Source organism: Oncorhynchus masou, unplaced genomic scaffold, assembly GCF_036934945.1.
Source record: "Oncorhynchus masou masou isolate Uvic2021 unplaced genomic scaffold, UVic_Omas_1.1 unplaced_scaffold_1698, whole genome shotgun sequence".
Classification (NCBI taxonomy): Eukaryota; Metazoa; Chordata; class Actinopteri; order Salmoniformes; family Salmonidae; genus Oncorhynchus; species Oncorhynchus masou.
Window position 1 is genome coordinate 6,890 of NW_027007134.1, and position 21,960 is coordinate 28,849.

At 42.9% G+C, this 21,960-nt stretch overlaps 1 protein-coding gene across 2 annotated transcripts in view; it reads right to left on the minus strand.

Moving 5' to 3' along the window:
• Nucleotides 1-259: 259 nt before the first annotated feature.
• Nucleotides 260-21,960, minus strand: part of LOC135531990 (beta-glucuronidase-like) — a 35,524-nt gene continuing 13,823 nt past the window's right edge. For both annotated transcript variants that reach the window (XM_064959674.1, XM_064959673.1), the window contains 4 exons: nucleotides 17,889-17,973; nucleotides 17,015-17,191; nucleotides 16,605-16,740; nucleotides 260-2,379 (listed from right to left, as the gene is read on the minus strand). In XM_064959674.1, coding sequence (XP_064815746.1) covers nucleotides 2,216-2,379; nucleotides 16,605-16,740; nucleotides 17,015-17,191; nucleotides 17,889-17,973 — 562 coding nt within the window. In that variant the 3' untranslated portion in view covers nucleotides 260-2,215. The remainder of the gene's footprint in view (nucleotides 2,380-16,604; nucleotides 16,741-17,014; nucleotides 17,192-17,888; nucleotides 17,974-21,960) is intronic.

The following is a 21,960-nucleotide window of genomic DNA, read 5'->3' on the forward strand; positions in this document are numbered from 1 at the left end:
CTCACTCTTTAATATTTACACTAAATATGTAACTGAAAAATTTAACTGAAACTGTCATTTCTCTTGCGTTCAATGCACCAGTTTGGGCCGCCTAATTTGCCAGAATGTTACTGTAATTATGACATAACATTGAAGGTTGTGCAACGTAACAGGAATATTTAGACTTATGGATGCCAACCGGCAGTGTAGCCTAGTGGTTAGAGAGTTGGACTAGCAACCGGAAGGTTGAGAGTTCAAACCCCGAGCTGACAAGGTACAAATCTGTCGTTCTGCCCCTGAACAGGCAGTTAACCCACTGTTCCCAGGCCGTCATTGAAAATAAGAATTTGTTCTTAACTGACTTGCCTGGTTAAATAAAGGTAAAAAAAAAACGCTAGATAAAATACCGAACGGTTCCGTATTTCAATGAAAGAATAAACGTTGTTTCCGGATTTGACCATATTAATGACCAAAGGCTTGTATTTCTGTGTTTATTATAATTAAGTCTATGTTTTGAGAGTAGTCTGACTGAACGATGGTAGGCACCAGCAGGCTCGTCACTCGCTCAAAATGTCACTCGCTCAGACTAGGAGTAGTTGTTCCCCTTGCTCTGCATGGGTAACGCTGCTTCGAGGGTGGCTGTTGTCGATGTGTTCCTGGTTCGAGCGAGGAGTTGTCTATAAGAACATCCAATAGTCAGAGGCAAATGAAATACAAATGGTATAGAGAGAAATATTCCTATATTACTTACAACCTAAAACTTCTTACCTGGGAATATTGAAGACTCATGTTAAAAGGAACCACCAGCTTTCATATATTCTCATGTTCTGAGCAAGGAACTGAAACGTTAGCTTTCTTACATGGCGCATATTGCACTTTTACTTTCTCCAACACTTTGTTTTTGCATTGTTATCGGATTTCATTGGTCCTCAACTCGCGGCTCAGACACGTCAAAATAAATGGAGTTAACCCCGAGCTAGCCTGCCGAAACTCCCCAAATACGTCTGCCAAAGCTTGTGGGCGAGCGGATTACAGCCTCGAGTCTTACCAAAGACGACTCGAGGCTGTAATCGCTGCCTAAGGTGCTTCGACAAAAGGTTTCTAAAAATCGTTTTTGTTTTGTCATTACGGGATAGTGTGTGTAGATTGAGGGGGGGGGGGAAGACGACATTTTAGAATCAGGCTGTAACGTAACAAAATGTGGAAAAAGTCACAGGGGGTCTGAATAGTTTCTGTATGTCTACGGTAAACGCTGCATATGTCCTTGACATTTCTATCACACAATGCGATTCAGACTGAATAAAGTCCTAAAATGAATACAAATAAAACGACAAGAGTAAAATATAAAAATGCATATTCTTTCTTTCATACATCACATTCCCATTTATTTACACTGAACAGCATCATGATTCACATTCATGTATATAACTGGTTGGTCCCTGAATTACAAAAAAAGAGGCAGAAGTGGTAACCAATGGTTGTGTACAAAGTCATCAACTGTCTCAAATAAGGGCATTTGATTCATCTGGCCCGGGTAGGCGTGTTTTGCACCGGGTGATAGTTGATTGCATTTGTTTTGGAACAGGTTAAAGACATGGGAGTAATGAGTAGGAATTCTGTGTTTTCACATGCAAAAGTGAGACTTAAAAAAAAAAATCAAAAGCAATCTGCCTTCCGAATGAAAACTTAACATGACCGAACAGCGCAGATGACTGTTCGATTTGAGAAGGACACTCCTTCTTACTGCTTTTGATCGTTCACGTCACGCGCCATAGACCGTTGTCCTGCAGCTCAGCATAATCAAATCCACCCATTGACTGACATTGCTATAACATACGCGGATAGTAAGATCTGCCAGGCATCAGCAAAGTCTGAGCAGAGGGTCGCACAGGAATAGGTGCGTTTACACAGGCACACCAATTCTGATCATTCTTCCACTAAATCAGATCTGGTCATTTGACCAATTTCAGTGAAACAAATATCAGAATTGAGCTGCTTGTGTAAACGCAGCCATTTATCCCGTTGTTTCTGGTAATTGTGTGTCTTCATAGCGTTCTAGTCGTCACGCAATCTGCGACATACAGGTTGGTGTTAAGACACAAAACGGAACAAAACAGAGGACTACCTGGACTCATCAAATAAGAAATGATTGTTTTTGTTTTCGGGTTGCAAAGCGTTTAGAAATGTTTTGTTATGATGTGCAGGGTTCTGCACTGATGAATACGACCCAGGTGTGTCAGGGATATGTAGCCAGGTAGCAGGGGTACCTGGACCAGGTGGGCAGCAGGCCCGTCTCATTGGCCAGCCTCCAGTACCTCTCCCTCAGGAGGAAAGCCCCAGCTTTGGGCTGCCTCTGCCGACTGAAAATTCCCTTCTTGTTGCCCACCACACGGGCCACCGCTGCAGAGAGTGAGAGAGACAAATGTTAATTTCCCAGAGTGCTTTGTTTCAGCCGTCAAAGTATAGATAAAACTATAGATCTGTACAGAATACAAGCTATTTTTTTCATTTAACAAGATAAGTCAGTTAAGAACAAATTCTTATTTATAATGACGGTCTAGGAACAGTGGGTTATCTGCCTTGTTCAGGGGCAGAACAACAGACTTTTACCTTGTCAGCTCTGGGATTCGATCTAGCAACCTTTCGGTTAATGGTCCAACACTCTAACCACTAGGCTACCACCTGCCGCCCCAGGACGCAAACAAGGGAACCATCATCAAATTCGTCACCACCAAATTCCAGAGGCGTAGACTCACTCGAGTCACGTGACTGGGGTCGAGTCACGTGACTGGGGTCGAGTCACGTGACTGGGGTCGAGTCACGTGACTGGGGTCGAGTCACGTGACTGGGGTCGAGTCACGTGACTGGGGCACACAGTGCCTTCAGGAAGTATTCACACCCCTTTCTCCACACTGTTGTGTTACAACCTTGCACTTCAAATGGATTACATTGAGATTTGACGTCACTGGCCCACACATAATACCCCATAATGTCAAAGCGGAATTATGTTTTTCATTTTTTTCCCTCTCTCTCTCTCTCAAAACTAATAAAAAAATGAAAAGCTGACATGTTTCGAGTCAAAGTATTTAACCCCTTCGTTATTGCAAGCTGAAATAAGTTCAGGAGTAAAACTGTGCTTAGTAAGTTGCATTGACTCATCTCTGTACCCCACAGATACAATTATCTGTCACGTCACTCAGTCGAGCATTGAATTTCAGAAAACAGATTCCACCACAGAGACTGGGAAGGTTTTCCAACGCCTCGCAAAGGGGGGCACCGATTGGTAGATAAAATTAAACATTGATTATCCCTTTGCGCATGGTGAAGTTATTAATTGCACTTTGGATGGTGCATCAATACACCCAGTCACTACAAAGATACAGGCGTCCTTCCTAACTCAGTTGCCGGAGAGGAAGGAAACCGCTCAGGAATGTCACCATGAGGCCCGATGGTGACTTTAAAATAGAGTTCAAATGGCTGTGATAGGAGGAAACTGTGGATGGATCAACCACATTGTAGTTACTTCACAATACGAACCGAAATGACAGAGTGAAAAGGAGGAAGCCTGTACAGAATAAAAATATCCAGAACATGCACTCTGCAACAAGGCACTAAAGTAAAACTGCAAAACAACGTGACAAAGCAATTCACTTGTTGTCCTGAATACAGTGTTATGGTTAAGAGCTTGTAAGTAAGCATTTCACTGTGAGGTCTACTACACCTGTTGTATTCAGCATTTCACTGTGAGGTCCACTACACCTGTTGTATTCAGCATTTCACTGTGAGGTTCTACTACAACTGTTGTATTCAGCATTTCACTGTAAGGTCTACTACACCTGTTGTATTCAGCATTTCACTGTGAGGTCTACTACACCTGTTGTATTCAGTATTTCACTGTGAGGTCTACTACACCTGTTGTATTCAGCATTTCACTGTGAGGTCTACTACACCTGTTGTATTCAGCATTTCACTGTGAGGTCTACTACACCTGTTGTATTCAGCATTTCACTGTGAGGTTCTACTACACCTGTTGTATTCAGCATTTCACTGTGAGGTCTACTACACCTGTTGTATTCAGCATTTCACTGTGAGGTTCTACTACACCTGTTGTATTCAGCATTTCACTGTGAGGTCTACTACACCTGTTGTATTCAGCATTTCCCTGTGAGGTCTACTACACCTGTTGTATTCAGCATTTCACTGTAAGGTCTACTACACCTGTTGTATTCAGCATTTCACTGTGAGGTCTACTACACCTGTTGTATTCAGCATTTCACTGAGGTTCTACTACACCTGTTGTATTCAGCATTTCACTGTGAGGTCTACTACACCTGTTGTATTCAGCATTTCACTGTGAGGTCTACTACACCTGTTGTATTCAGCATTTCACGGTGAGGTTCTACTACACCTGTTGTATTCAGCATTTCACTGTGAGGTCTACTACACCTGTTGTATTCAGCATTTCACTGTAAGGTCTACTACACCTGTTGTATTCAGCATTTCACTGTAAGGTCTACTACACCTGTTGTATTCAGCATTTCACTGTAAGGTCTACTACACCTGTTGTATTCCGCATTTCACTGTGAGGTCTACTACACCTGTTGTATTCAGCATTTCACTGTGAGGTCTACTACACCTGTTGTATTCAGCATATCACTGTGAGGTCTACTACACCTGTTGTATTTGACACATGTGACTAATACAATTTGACGTGACTCATTGTCAAGATGTCGAAAATAGAATGTTTATAATAGTACTCAACATTTAAAAAGAAAATCCAGTTTGGTTTAATAAAATATCAGGATGTTCCTCATTTCAGCTCTTCATCTAGTAGAATTCAATGCACACTTTCCCACAATGCATTGGAAGAGGTAGCCAAACAACGAAACTAGGCTACTTAATTGGGAAGATGCCTTGAATCTTCTGCGGTGACATTCAAAATGTAGGCTAAGTAGTTTCATGAAGGTGGAAAAAGTACCCAATTGTCATACTTGAGTAAAAGTAAAGATACCTTAATAGAATATGACTCAAGTAAAAGTGAAAGTCACCCAGTAAAATACCACTTGAGTAAAAGTCCAAATATTTTGTTCTAAATATACTTATGTCTCAAAAGTACAGATAATTTAAAAATGCCAAACCAGATGGCAGTTTGTTTTTCTTAAATTTATGGATAGCCAGGGGCACAACACACAGACATAATCCACAAACAAAATGTGTGTTTAGTGAGTCTGCCAGACCAGAGGCAGTAGAGCAGGGATGTTCTGTTGATAAGTGTGTAAATGGGACCATTATCCCATCCTGCTAAGCATTCGAAATGTAACGAGTACTTTTGGGTGTCGGGGGAAATATGTATAGAGTAAAAAGTAGTAAAGCAAAAGTAATCAAAAATAGTAATATTGAAGTACAGATACCACCAAAACAACTACTTAAGTAGTACTTTAAAGTATTGTTTCTTAAGTACTTTAAGTAGTACTTTAAAGTATTTTTACTTAAGTACTTTACACCACTGACCATACCAAACATATCATACTAATTTGAGTGTCCCGTACTGGTTACATCGAGTCTACGAGACCAGGCTGTCCAAAGTGATAATGTGCAGACAGACCATGCTGTCCATCTAATCCTGCAACCTCCACTGCATAGATGCAGGCCGTGCGATTCTGCAGGCCGTGCGATTCTGCAGGCCGTGCGATTCTGCAGGCCGTGCGATTCTGCAGGCCGTGCGATTCTGCAGGCCGTGCGATTCTGCAGGCCGTGCGATTCTGCAGGCCGTGCGATTCTGCTTGCTCTGGACTCCAGAGAAGTGATATTGGCTGCTAACATGAATGACTTTCAACAACAACAAAAAAAAAACAGAAATAAATTGTTTTACACCTGCATCTTAAGTTTTGAAAATGCATTGCCGTTTATGGCTGTAATGACAGGTTCCATTCGGGCAGCTTTGTGTTGCAAGTTTTTGACCCAGTTTTTTTTTCTTCTTCTTCTTCTCTTTTTCCCGCAGGTCAAACAGTTTGAAAACCACTGAGCTAGTTTACAGATTGTTGATTTGCTGTACAGCTATTGGCTCGGGTCCTGAACAAACATAAAATTGTAAGGAGAGAGGATTTCCATAAATAAATATGCAGCTCCAAAGAGTTTGGGGTTTATCAAGAAGATCAACTGTTAACTTTGCAAGCTCATAAAGCAAACGGGACATCAATCAACAATTACTAACATAGGCCTACAGGTCTTTCAGTACGTCAAAATGGCTTGGTATTGATCACTTACTTATGAAGCATTAGGAATTTGTTATTACATTTTTTTGGGACATAAAATACAAAAAACTAGGGCCAGGACGATACCAGTATTGCAATGTTTTTTTTTTTTCCCCCCCGTGGCAAATATTAAAAACACAAAGCAAACCAAAGGCTGACCTTTAAAAAAATGCTGTATATAAAATGTGGTGTGCTATAGCTTGGAAAATAATTAAATGTGACTCTGAATGACATCATAATGATGGCTTGTTTTCCTTAAAGAAGAAGAAGTCAAAAAAATAAAAATAAAATTGGCTTCGTGGTTCGATTCATATTTTATTTTGTGTTTTGTTTCCTTGCCAAGATACTGGTATCATCCCGGCCCTAGTGAAAACGTCAGCAAATCAGCTCCAAGTGATTTTCATTTTAGAAATTTGTTCTGATGTATTCCACGCATGGTAGAGAGATGTAATCATATACAAAATGTAAGCAAGGCATGAAATTATTATATTTTAGTCAAAATGTTTGGGCTTCTTAACGGTCATTTTAGAGTGTACAAATGATTATATTTTAGTCAAAATGTTTGGGCTTCTTGCGGTCATTTTAGAGTGTACAAATGATTATATTTTAGTCAAAATGTTTGGGCTTCTTGCGGTCATTTTAGAGTGTACAAATGATTATATTTTAGTCAAAATGTTTGGGCTTCTTGCGGTCATTTTAGAGTGTACAAATGATTATATTTTAGTCAAAATGTTTGGGCTTCTTGCTGTCATTTTAGAGTGTACAAATGATTATATTTTAGTCAAAATGTTTGGGCTTCTTGCGGTCATTTTAGAGTGTACAAATGATTATATTTTAGTCAAAATGTTTGGGCTTCTTGCTGTCATTTTAGAGTGTACAAATGATTTGGTAATTATGTTCCGGTCCCCTGACCATCCGCTCAAGAAAGAAAATCGGCCCGCGGCAGAATCTAGTTGATGATTCCTGGTGTAAACCCTCCTTGTGTGCCACACCCATTCCTGCTGACTCCGAGCTTACCAACCACCGGGAGCTTTAAATATAATTCACATCAATATCAGCACCTTTTCAAGAACTGGCCGAGTTTCAACTCCTACCACTACCCCACCGCCACACTACTAACTCCTACACTACTAACTCCCACCCCTACACTACAAACTCCCACCCCTACACTACAAACTCCCACCCCTACACTACAAACTCCCACCCCTACACTACAAACTCCCACCCCTACACTACAAACTCCTACCCCTACACTACAAACTCCTACCCCTACACTACAAACTCCTACACTACAAACTCCTACCCCTACACTACAAACTCCTACCCCTACACTACAAACTCCCACCCCTACACTACTAACTCCCACCCCTACACTACAAACTCCTACACTACTAACTCCCACCCCTACACTACAAACTCCTACACTACTAACTCCTACCCCTACATTACTAACTCCTACCCCTACACTACTAACTCCTACATTACTAACTCCCACCCCTACACTACAAACTCCTACACTACTAACTCCCACCCCTACACTAATAACTCCTACCCCTACATTACTAACTCCCACCCCTACACTACAAACTCCTACACTACTAACTCCCACCCCTACACTACTAACTCCTACATTACTAACTCCTACCCCTACACTACTAACTCCTACACTACTAACTCCTACACTACAAACTCCTACACTACAAACTCCTACCCCTACACTACAAACCCCTACACTACAAACCCCTACACTACAAACCCCTACACTACAAACCCCTACACTACAAACCCCTACACTACTAACTCCTACACTACTAACTCCTACACTACTAACTCCTACACTACTAACTCCTACACTACTAACTCCTACACTACTAACTCCTACACTACTAACTCCTACACTACTAACTCCTACACTACTAACTCCTACACTACTAACTCCTACACTACTAACTCCTACACTACTAACTCCTACCCCTACACTACTAACTCCTACATCACTAACTCCCACCCCTACACTACAAACCCCTACACTACTAACTCCTACACTACTAACTCCTACACTACTAACTCCTACACTACTAACTCCTACACTACTAACTCCTACACTACTAACTCCTACACTACTAACTCCTACACTACTAACTCCTACCCCTACACTACTAACTCCTACATTACTAACTCCCACCCCTACACTACAAACCCCTACACTACTAACCTCCTACACTACAAACTCCTACACTACAAACTCCTACACTACAAACTCCTACACTACAAACTCCTACACTACAAACTCCTACACTACAAACTCATACCCCTACACTACTAACTCCTACATTACTAACTCCCACCCCTACACTACAAACCCCTACACTACAAACCCCTACACTACAAACCCCTACACTACAAACCCCTACACTACTAACTCCTACACTACTAACTCCTACCCCTACACTACTAACTCCTACATCACTAACTCCCACCCCTACACTACAAACCCCTACACTACTAACTCCCACCCCTACACTACTAACTCCTACACTACTAACTCCTACACTACTAACTCCTACACTACTAACTCCTACACTACTAACTCCTACACTACTAACTCCTACCCCTACACTACTAACTCCTACATTACTAACTCCTACCCCTACACTACTAACTCCTACATTACTAACTCCCACCCCTACACTACAAACCCCTACACTACTAACTCCTACACTACTAACTCCTACACTACTAACTCCTACCCCTACACTACTAACTCCTACATTACTAACTCCCACCCCTACACTACAAACCCCTACACTACTAACTCCTACACTACAAACTCCTACACTACAAACTCCTACACTACAAACTCCTACACTACAAACTCCTACACTACAAACTCATACCCCTACACTACTAACTCCTACATTACTAACTCCCACCCCTACACTACAAACCCCTACACTACAAACCCCTACACTACAAACCCCTACACTACTAACCCCTACACTACTAACTCCTACATTACTAACTCCCACCCCTACACTACAAACCCCTACACTACAAACCCCTACACTACAAACCCCTACACTACTAACCCCTACACTACTAACTCCTACACTACTAACTCCTACACTACTAACTCCTACACTACTAACTCCTACCCCTACACTACTAACTCCTACATCACTAACTCCCACCCCTACACTACAAACCCCTACACTACAAACCCCTACACTACAAACCCCTACACTACTAACTCCTACACTACTAACTCCTACACTACTAACTCCTACACTACTAACTCCTACACTACTAACTCCTACACTACTAACTCCTACCCCTACACTACTAACTCCTACACTACTAACTCCTACACTACTAACTCCTACACTACTAACTCCTACCCCTACACTACTAACTCCTACATCACTAACTCCCACCCCTACACTACAAACCCCTACACTACTAACTCCTACACTACTAACTCCTACACTACTAACTCCTACACTACTAACTCCTACACTACTAACTCCTACACTACTAACTCCTACACTACTAACTCCTACACTACTAACTCCTACCCCTACACTACTAACTCCTACATTACTAACTCCCACCCCTACACTACAAACCCCTACACTACAAACCCCTACACTACTAACTCCTACACTACTAACTCCTACACTACTAACTCCTACACTACTAACTCCTACACTACTAACTCCTACACTACAAACTCATACCCCTACACTACTAACTCCTACATTACTAACTCCCACCCCTACACTACAAACCCCTACACTACAAACTCCTACACTACTAACTCCTACACTACTAACTCCTACACTACTAACTCCTACACTACTAACTCCTACACTACTAACTCCTACACTACTAACTCCTACACTACTAACTCCTACACTACTAACTCCTAACTCCTACACTACTAACTCCTACACTACTAACTCCTACATCACTAACTCCCACCCCTACACTACAAACCCCTACACTACTAACTCCTACACTACTAACTCCTACACTACTAACTCCTACACTACTAACTCCTACACTACTAACTCCTACACTACTAACTCCTACACTACTAACTCCTACACTACTAACTCCTACCCCTACACTACTAACTCCTACATTACTAACTCCCACCCCTACACTACAAACCCCTACACTACAAACCCCTACACTACAAACTCCTACACTACAAACTCCTACACTACAAACTCATACCCCTACACTACTAACTCCTACATTACTAACTCCCACCCCTACACTACAAACCCCTACACTACAAACCCCTACACTACAAACCCCTACACTACTAACCCCTACACTACTAACTCCTACACTACTAACTCCTACACTACTAACTCCTACACTACTAACTCCTACACTACTAACTCCTACCCCTACACTACTAACTCCTACATCACTAACTCCCACCCCTACACTACAAACCCCTACACTACTAACTCCTACACTACTAACTCCTACACTACTAACTCCTACACTACTAACTCCTACACTACTAACTCCTACACTACTAACTCCTACACTACTAACTCCTACACTACTAACTCCCACCCCTACACTACAAACCCCTACACTACTAACCCCTACACTACTAACTCCTACACTACTAACTCCTACACTACTAACTCCTACACTACTAACTCCTACACTACTAACTCCTACACTACTAACTCCTACACTACTAACTCCTACACTACTAACTCCTACCCCTACACTACTAACTCCTACATCACTAACTCCCACCCCTACACTACTAACTCCTACACTACTAACTCCTACACTACTAACTCCTACACTACTAACTCCTACACTACTAACTCCTACACTACTAACTCCTACACTACTAACTCCTACACTACTAACTCCTACACTACTAACTCCTACATTACTAACTCCCACCCCTACACTACAAACCCCTACACTACAAACCCCTACACTACAAACTCATACCCCTACACTACTAACTCCTACATTACTAACTCCCACCCCTACACTACAAACCCCTACACTACAAACCCCTACACTACAAACCCCTACACTACTAACTCCTACACTACTAACTCCTACACTACTAACTCCTACACTACTAACTCCTACACTACTAACTCCTACACTACTAACTCCTACCCCTACACTACTAACTCCTACATCACTAACTCCCACCCCTACACTACAAACCCCTACACTACTAACTCCTACACTACTAACTCCTACACTACTAACTCCTACTAACTCCTACACTACTAACTCCTACACTACTAACTCCTACACTACTAACTCCTACACTACTAACTCCTACACTACTAACTCCTACACTACTAACTCCTACACTACTAACTCCTACCCCTACACTACTAACTCCTACATTACTAACTCCCACCCCTACACTACAAACCCCTACACTACTAACTCCTACACTACTAACTCCTACACTACTAACTCCTACACTACTAACTCCTACACTACTAACTCCTACACTACTAACTCCTACACTACTAACTCCTACACTACTAACTCCTACACTACTAACTCCTACCCCTACACTACTAACTCCTACATTACTAACTCCCACCCCTACACTACAAACCCCTACACTACTAACTCCTACACTACTAACTCCTACACTACTAACTCCTACACTACTAACTCCTACACTACTAACTCCTACACTACTAACTCCTACACTACTAACTCCTACACTACTAACTCCTACACTACTAACTCCTACATTACTAACTCCCACCCCTACACTACAAACCCCTACACTACTAACCCCTACACTACTAACCCCTACACTACTAACCCCTACACTACTAACCCCTACACTACTAACCCCTACACTACTAACCCCTACACTACTAACCCCTACACTACTAACTCCTACACTACTAACTCCTACACTACTAACTCCTACACTACTAACTCCTACACTACTAACTCCTACACTACTAACTCCTACACTACTAACTCCTACCCCTACACTACTAACTCCTACATTACTAACTCCCACCCCTACACTACAAACCCCTACACTACTAACCCCTACACTACTAACTCCTACACTACTAACTCCTACACTACTAACTCCTACCCCTACACTACTAACTCCTACCCCTACACTACTAACTCCTACACTACTAACTCCCACCCCTACACTACCCGGCGCCGACAGAGATGGCCGCCTCGCTTCGTGTTCCTAGGAAACTATGCAGTTTTTTGTTTTTTTTACGTGTTATTTCTTACATTAGTACCCCAGGTCATCTTAGGTTTCATTACATACAGTCGAGAAGAACTACTGAATATAAGACCAGCGTCAACTCACCATCAGTACGACCAAGAACATGACTTTTGCGAAGCGGATCCTATGTTCTGCCTTTCACCCAGGACAACGGAATGGATCCCAGCCGGCAAACCAAAAAAACAACTTCGTAAAAGAGGGAAACGAGGCGGTCTTCTGGTCAGACTCCGGAGACGGGCACACCGTGCACCACTACCTAGTATACTTCTCGCCAATGTCCAGTCTCTTGACAACAAGGTTGATGAAATCCGAGCAAGGGTAGCATTCCAGAGGTACATCAGAAACTGTAACGTTCTTTGCTTCACGGAAACATGGCTCACTGGAGAGACTCTATCGGAGTCGGTGCAGCCAGCTGGTTTCTCCACGCATCGCGCCGACAGAAACAAACATCTTTCTGGTAAGAAGAGAGGCGGGGGCGTATGCCTTATGGCTAACGAGACGTGGTGTGATCACAAAAACATACAGGAACTCAAATCCTTCTGTTCACCTGATTTAGAATTCCTCACAATCAAGTGTCGACCGCATTATCTACCAAGAGAATTCTCTTCGATTATAATCACAGCCGTATATATTCCCCCCCCAAGCAGACACATCGATGGCTCTGAACGAACTTTATTTGACTCTTTGCAAACTGGAATCCATACATCCTAAGGCTGCATTCATTGTAGCTGGGGATTTTAACAAGGCTAATCTGAAAACAAGACTCCCAAAATTGTATCAGCATATCGATTGCGCAACCAGGGCTGGCAAAACCTTGGATCATTGCTATTCTAACTTCCGCGACGCATATAAGGCCCTGCCCCGCCCTCCTTTCGGAAAAGCTGACCACGACTCCATTTTGTTGATCCCTGCCTACAGACAGAAACTAAAACAAGAAGCTACGACGCTGAGGTCTGTCCAACGCTGGTCCGACCAATCTGATTCTACACTCCAAGACTGCTTCCATCACGTGGACTGGGATATGTTTCGTATTGCGTCAGACAACAACATTGACGAATACGCTGATTCGGTGTGCGAGTTCATTAGAACGTGCGTTGAAGATGTCGTTCCCATTGCAACGATTAAAACATTTCCAAACCAGAAACCGTGGATTGATGGCAGCATTCGCGTGAAACTGAAAGCGCGAACCACTGCTTTTAATCAGGGCAAGGTGACCGAATACATACAGTGCAGCTATTCCCTCCGCAAGGCAATCAAACAAGCTAAGCATCAGTATAGAGACAAAGTAGAATCTCAATTCAACGGCTCAGACACAAGAGGTATGTGGCAGGGTCTACAGTCAATCACAGATTACAAAAAGAAAACCAGCCCCGTCACGGACCAGGATGTCTTGCTCCCAGGCAGACTAAATAACTTTTTTGCCCGCTTTGAGGACAATACAGTGCCACTGACACGGCCTGCAACGAAAACATGCGGACTCTCCTTCACTGCAGCCGAGGTGAGTAAAACATTTAAACGTGTTAACCCTCGCAAGGCTGCAGGCCCAGACGGCATCCCCAGCCGCGCCCTCAGAGCATGCGCAGACCAGCTGGCTGGTGTGTTTACGGACATATTCAATCTCTCCCTATACCAGTCTGCTGTTCCCACATGCTTCAAGAGGGCCACCATTGTTCCTGTTCCCAAGAAAGCTTAGGTAACGGAGCTAAACGACTACCGCCCCGTAGCACTCACTTCCGTCATCATGAAGTGCTTTGAGAGACTAGTCAAGGACCATATCACCTCCACCCTACCTGATACCCTAGACCCACTCCAATTTGCTTACTGCCCAAATAGGTCCACAGACGATGCAATCTCAACCACACTGCCCTAACCCATCTGGACAAGAGGAATACCTATGTGAGAATGCCGTTCATCAACTACAGCTCGGCATTTAACACCATAGTACCCTCCAAGCTCGTCATCAAGCTCGAGACCCTGGGTCTCGACCCCGCCCTGTGCAACTGGGAACAGGACTTCCTGACGGGCCGCCCCCAGGTGGTGAGGGTAGGCAACAACATCTCCACCCCGCTGATCCTCAACACTGGGGCCCCACAAGGGTGCGTTCTGAGCCCTCTACTGTACTCCCTGTTCACCCACGACTGCGTGGCCACGCACGCCTCCAACTCAATCATCAAGTTTGCGGACGACACAACAGTGGTAGGCTTGATTACCAACAACGACGAGACGGCCTACAGGGAGGAGGTGAGGGCCCTCGGAGTGTGGTGTCAGGAAAATAACTCAATGTCAACAAAACTAAGGAGATGATTGTGGACTTCAGGAAACAGCAGAAGGAACACCCCCCTATCCACATCGATGGAACAGTAGTGGAGAGGGTAGTAAGTTTTAAGTTCCTCGGCGTACACATCACAGACAAACTGAATTGGTCCACCCACACAGACAGCATCGCGAAGAAGGCGCAGCAGCGCCTCTTCAACCTCAGGAGGCTGAAGAAATTTGGCTTGTCACCAAAAGCACTCACAAACTTCTACAGATGCACAATCGAGAGCATCCTGGCGGGTTGTATCACCGCCTGGTACGGCAACTGCTCCGCCCACAACCGTAATGCTCTCCAGAGGGGAGTGAGGTCTGCACAACGCATCACCGGGGTCAAACTACCTGCCCTCCAGGACACCTACACCACCCGATAAAGATCATCAAGGACAACAACCACGCGAGCCACTGCCTGTTCACCCCGCTATCATCCAGAAGGCGAGGTCAGTACAGCTGCATCAAAGCTGGGACCGAGAGACTGAAAAACAGCTTCTATCTCAAGGCCATCAAACTGTTAAACAGCCACCACTAACATTGAGTGGCTGCTGCCAACACACTGACTCAACTCCAGCCACTTTAATAATGGGAATTGATGGGAAATTATGTAAAATATATCACTAGCCAGTTTAAACAATGCTACCTAATATAACGTTTACATACCCTACATTATTCATCTCATATGTATACGTATATACTGTACTCTATATCATCTACTGCATCTTTATGTAATACATGTATCACTAGCCACTTTGTTTACACACTCATCTCATATGTATATACTGTACTCGATACCATCTACTGTATCTTGCCTATGCCGCTCTGTACCATCACTCATTCATATATCTTTATGTACATATTCTTTATCCCCTTACACTTGTGTGTATAAGACAGTAGTTTTGGAATTGTTAGTTAGATTACTTGTTGGTTATTACTGCATTGTCGGAACTAGAAGCACAAGCATTTCGCAACACTCGCATTAACATCTGTTAACCATGTGTATGTGACAAATAAAATTAGATTTTATTTACTAACTCCCACCCCATACACTACTAACTCCCACCCCATACACTACTAACTCCCACCCCATACACTACTAACTCCCACCCCATACACTACTAACTCCCACCCCATACACTACTAACTCCCACCCCATACACTACTAACTCCCACCCCATACACTACTAACTCCCACCCCATACACTACCAACTCCCACCCCATACACTACCAACTCCCACCCCATACACTACTAACTCCCACCCCATACACTACTAACTCCCACCCCATACACATCTAACTCCCACCCCTACACCACTAACTCCCACCGCTACACCACTGACTCCTACAGCTACACCACTAACTCCTACAGCTACACCACTAACTCCTACCCCACTAACTCCTACCGCTACACCACTAACTCCTACCACTACACCACTAACTCCTACCGCTACACCACTAACTCCTACCCCACTAACTCCTCGTACTACTGCCGTCTTTCCCCTTACTCTAGGCTCCATTCAATCCGTACGGCGGAAGTTCATCGCAGTAATACGGTTGAGCCGACATACTGCATGCAGTTCACCATGAACTCAGTCTCTGCCAACGCTGGAACAATGCCTATCAATTTAAAAATCGCGCTATAGCGCTGAACTTCTGCGATACGGATTGAATCGAGCCCCTTGAGTAAAGGAGAAGAAGAAAGAAAACAAGTTGTAAGAACGGTTGTCATAACGACCCTTTCAATCTATTCCAGTCCTTCAGGTTTTCAGGAATTACTCCTTACTTTGTGCCGTCATGAAGTCAGCAAAGTTCCAGATGAGCTCTCCAATGACATACTCCTTCCTCTTCTGGTCGAACACATCATGGTAGTTTTTTAACACTATTTTCTGGTATTCCTCAGTGAACATCATGGGAGGATCCTGTAAAAACAAAAAACATTTTATTTCCATTTTGCTCATTCAAGCTCAACCACTTTACCAGTGTTCAAGCCAGTGTTCAAGCCAGTGTTCAAGCACATTTGACAAAATGGTATCCAGACTATTGTTCGCCTCAAAGAGAGACCCTTGAAATCTTAACAAGCACAGGTCTGTTTACTTTTGACAATACCTTATGTTTTTTTGTTTTGTTTTGTTTCTGACCTGTGGAGAACATGACACGGAACGTAGAACAACAAAGTAGTTCTGGAACACTCACCATGTGCATTCCCGGAACCACATCAGCACCGTATTCACTCTGGATGATGGGTTTCTGGTACTTCCCGTACCAGTTCTCAAACTGGGTGTTGAGCTGGAAGGGGATGACCTCCGGGTGACCTGGGTCACTGTACCAGGAGAAGTAACTGTTCACACATATCACATCCACATAGGGAGCCTTGTGGGGGGGGGGGGGGGGGAGCAGTGTTACGGTGTTCAACTACAATTTCATTGGTATTGAATTGCCATTGTAAATGCATGGAACGTTACGTTCATAATTTAAATGGATGGAGCCTATGTATAGACGGTTTTCAATATGAGAAGAAATATAACGACTGGTTCAGTGTTGCTGTCCTTGTTTATAGAGATAGAGATAGAGATATAGATAGATAGATATAGATAGATAGATAGATAGGTAGGTTCGTTCCTTCATTCATTCATTCATTCATTGGCATTGAATTGCCGTAGAAATGTATGGAATGTTCCAGTCATAACTGAGCTTAGTTTAGTCACTGATAAACTATGAGTGGAACAGACATTCAGTAAAACCATTCCTCTTATAGAGTTATCTGCAGCAGGGAGTCACACCTCGGCGAGCCAGGATGATTGAATCAGGGCATAGGTATGCCTTCAAAAAGAAACTGCTATATATATAGGCATCAAGTACAGTCAAAGGCTCTTTTTCAGTTAGTCATTCCTCGATTCCTCATATCCTCTACCCTGAAAACGTCTTGGAAGAGGTCCACAATTCCCCCTCTGACCTTTTTTAAAAAGTTTGGAGAAGGAGAGGAATCGAGGACAAGCAAATTGAGAAAGCCACAGTTCTGTGAATAATCCTTCATAAACATAAGAAGAGAAACACAGTGAAGTCTCACCCCCTTGTCCCTGGCAAAGTTACTGGCGGTGATAAACGTGACCGGTCGAGTGACATCCAGAGATTTAGTACGAGCTATCAGTGTCCTGAAAAAGACAAACAACACATTCAGAGAGCAACGGTTTCCTTGTTCCAAGATGGGGTCAGGGGGTCAGAATGTCAGGGTATGAGCTATCAGTGTCATGAAAAAGACAAACAAAACACATTTAGAGAGCAACGGTTTCCTTGTTCCAAGATGGGGTCAGAATGTCAGGGTATGAGCTATCAGTGTCCTGAAAAAGACAAACAAAACACATTCAGAGAGCAATGGTTTCCTTGTTCCAAGATGGGGTCAGGGGGTCAGGGTACAGAGACTTAGTGAGGAGGAAGAAAGGACCTGGAAGAAGAAAATGACTGATACTGTGAGGCCGTCTTTGTTGACTAAGATACTGAGTGTATCAGAGGTCGACCGATTAATCGGAATGGCCGATTAATGGCCGAAGTTTTCATAATCGGTAATTGGCATTTTTGGACACCGATCATGGCCGATTACATTGCACTCCAAGAGGAGACTGCGTGGCAGGCTGACTACCTGTTATGCGAGTGCAGCAAGGAGTCAAGGTAAGGTGCTAGCTAGCATTAAATGTATCTTATAAATAAATAAACAATCTTAACATAATCTCTAGTTAACTACACATGGTTGATGATATTACTAGTTTATCTAGCTTGTCCTGCGTTGCATATAATTGATGCGGTGCCTGTTAATTTATCATTGAATCACAGTCTACGTCGCCAAACGGGTGATTTAACAAGCGTATTCGCGAAAAAAAGCGCTGTTGTTGCACCAATGTGTACCTAACCATAAACATCAACGCCTTTCTTAAAATCAATACACAAGTATATATTTTTAAACCTGCATATTTAGTTAATATTGCCTGCTAACATGAATTTCTTTTAACTAGGGAAATTGTGTCACATCTCTTGCGTTCTGTGCAACAGAGTCAGGGTATATGCAGCAGTTTGGGCCGCCTGGCTCGTTGCGAACTGTGTGAAGACTATTTCTTCCGAACAAAGACAACCAACTTCGCCAAACGGGGGATGATTTAACGTTTGTGAAACAAAGCACAATCGTTGCACATATGAACCTAACAATAAACATCAATACCTTTCTTAAAATCCACAGAAGTTTTTTTTTTTTAAACTGCATATTTAGTTAAAAGAAATTCAAGTTAGCAGGCAATATTAAACTAAGGAAATTGTGTCACTTCTCTTGCGTTCATCAACAGTTTAGGCCGCCTGACTTGTTGCAAACTAATTTGCCAGAATTGTACGTAATTATGACATAACATTGAAGGTTGTACAACGTAACAGCAATATTTAGACTTAAGGATGCCGTCCTAAACGATATCTTAACCGCCATCAATAACAAACATTACTGTGCAGCCGCATTCATTGATCTGGCCAAGGCTTTCGACTCTGTCAATCACCACATCCTCACCGGCAGCCTTGGTTTCTCAAATGATTGCCTCGCCTGGTTCACCAACTACTTCTCTGATAGTGTTCAGTGTGTCAAATCGGAGGGTCTGTTGTCCGGACCTCTGGCAGTCTATGGGGGTACCATAGGGTTCAATTCTTGGACCGACTCTTCTCTGTATACATCAATGATGTCGCGTTTGCTGCTGGTGAGTCTCTGATCCACCTCTACGCAGACGACACCATTCTGTATACTTCTGGCCCTTCTTTGGACACTGTGATAACAACCCACCATTGCGACCTGTATGCTCTCGTTGGCTGGCCCTCCCTTCATACTCGTCTCCAAACCCACTGGCTCCATGTCATCTACAAGACCCTGCTAGGTAAAGTCCCCCCTTATCTCAACTCGCTGGTCACCATAGCGTCACCCACCTGTAGCACGCGCTCCAGCAGGTATATCTCTCTGGTCACCCCCTAAACCAATTATTTCTTTGGTAGCCTCTCCTTCCAGTTCTCTGCTGCCAATGACTGGAACGACCTACAAAAATCTCTGAAACTGGAAACACTTATCTCCCTCACTAGCTTTAAGCACTAGGCTGTCAGACCAGCTCACAGATTACTGCACCTGTACATAGCCCATATATAATTTAACCCAAACAACTACCTCTTTCCCTACTATATTTATTTTATTTATTTAGCTCTTTTGCACATTCTTCCACTGCAAAACTACCATTCCAGTGTTTTACTTGCTGTATTGGATTTACTTTGCCACCATGGCCTTTTTTTTGCCTTTACCTCCCTTATCTCACCTCATTTGCTCACATCGTATATAGACTTGTTTATACTGTATTATTGACTGTATGTTTGTTTTACTCCATGTGTAACTCTGTGTCGTTGTATGTGTCGAACTGATTTGCTTTATTTTGGCCAGGTCGCAATTGTAAATGAGAACTTGTTCTTAACTTGTCTACCTAGTTAAATAAAGGTGAAATAAATAAAATAAATAAAAAATAATAATTAAGTCTATGATTTGATAGAGCAGTCTGACTGAGCGGTGGTAGGCAGCAGCAGGCTCGTAAGCATTCATTCGAACAGCACTTTACTGCATTTGACAGCAGCTCTTCGCTGTTTAGGACTTCAAGCCTATCAACTCCCGAGATTAGGCTGGCAATACTAAAGTACCTATTAGAATATCCAATAGTCAAAGGAACATGAAATACAAATGCTATAGAGAGAAATAGTCCTATAATAACTACAACCTAAAACTTCTTACCTGGGAGTATTGAAGACTCATGTTAAAAGGAACCACCAGCTTTCATATATTCTCATGTTCTGAGCAAGAAACATAAACTGGAGCTTTTTTTTTTTTACATGGCACATATTGCACTTTTACTTTCTTCTCCAACACTTTGTTTTTGCAGTATTTAAACCAAATTGAAAATGTTTCATTATTTATTTGAGTTTTGATTATTGATGTATTAAATTTAAAGTTAAAATAAAAATAAAAGTGCTCATGTTTCATTCAGTATTGATGTAATTGTCATTGCAAAAAAAATTTATATGTATAAATAAATAAATAAAAATTGTCCGATTAATCGGTATCGGCATTGAAAAATCATAATCGGTCGACCTCTCCTTGAGGTATCAGACTGTCGTTGTTGACTACACCACATAGTGAAGTACTGTAACGTCAAACAACTTTATGAAGGAAATTCCTGCTGTTTGCCTGTCGGTCTGTCACTCCCTGCCCCGAGTGGATGTAAGGACACCTGTAGCTGCTCTGTGAACGGCCGGGTTCAGTAGTACTCGGACTGCATTCCACATGCCAGTAATCCATTCTACCAGGACATGCTCAGACTCGCGCTCCCATCTGATGAATAAGCAAAGTACACACCCACTCACATGCGTGAGTTTTAAAGACGAATACCAACGCTGCTTGAAATACCTTGGAAATTGTAGCCTTCAAGGCCTTGCCCGCCCGCCCTCAAGCAGCACTGAGCAATGCTAGGTAGTCCTCCCAATAAGAACGCAGCCTACAATCTTTGGGGCGGCAGGGTAGCCTAGTGGTTAGAGTGTTGGACTAGTAACCGAAAGGATGAAAGATCGAATCCCTGAGGTGACAAGGTAAAAATCTGGCGTTCTGCCCCCTGAACAAGGCAGTTAACCCACTGTTCCTAGGCTGTCATCAAAAATAAGAATTTGTTCTTAATGGACTTGCCTAGTTAAATAAAGGTCAAATAAAAAATGTAAAAATCTGTTATGCTCCGTTTCCCTTCCTCTATGACGTCAGTAATGCTAGGTAGTCCGCCAATAATAACACAGCCTACAATCTCTGTTATGCCGTTTCCCTTCCTCTATGACGTCTGTAATGCTAGGTAGTCCGCCAATAATAACACAGCCTACAATCTCTGTGATGCCGTTTCCCTTCCTCTATGACGTCAGTAATGCTAGGTAGTCCACCAATAATAACACAGCCTACAATCTCTGTGATGCCGTTTCCCTTCCTCTATGACGTCAGTAATGCTAGGTAGTCCGCCAATAATAACACAGCCTACAATCTCTGTTATGCCGTTTCCCTTCCTCTATGATGTCTGTAATGCTAGGTAGTCCGCCAATAATAA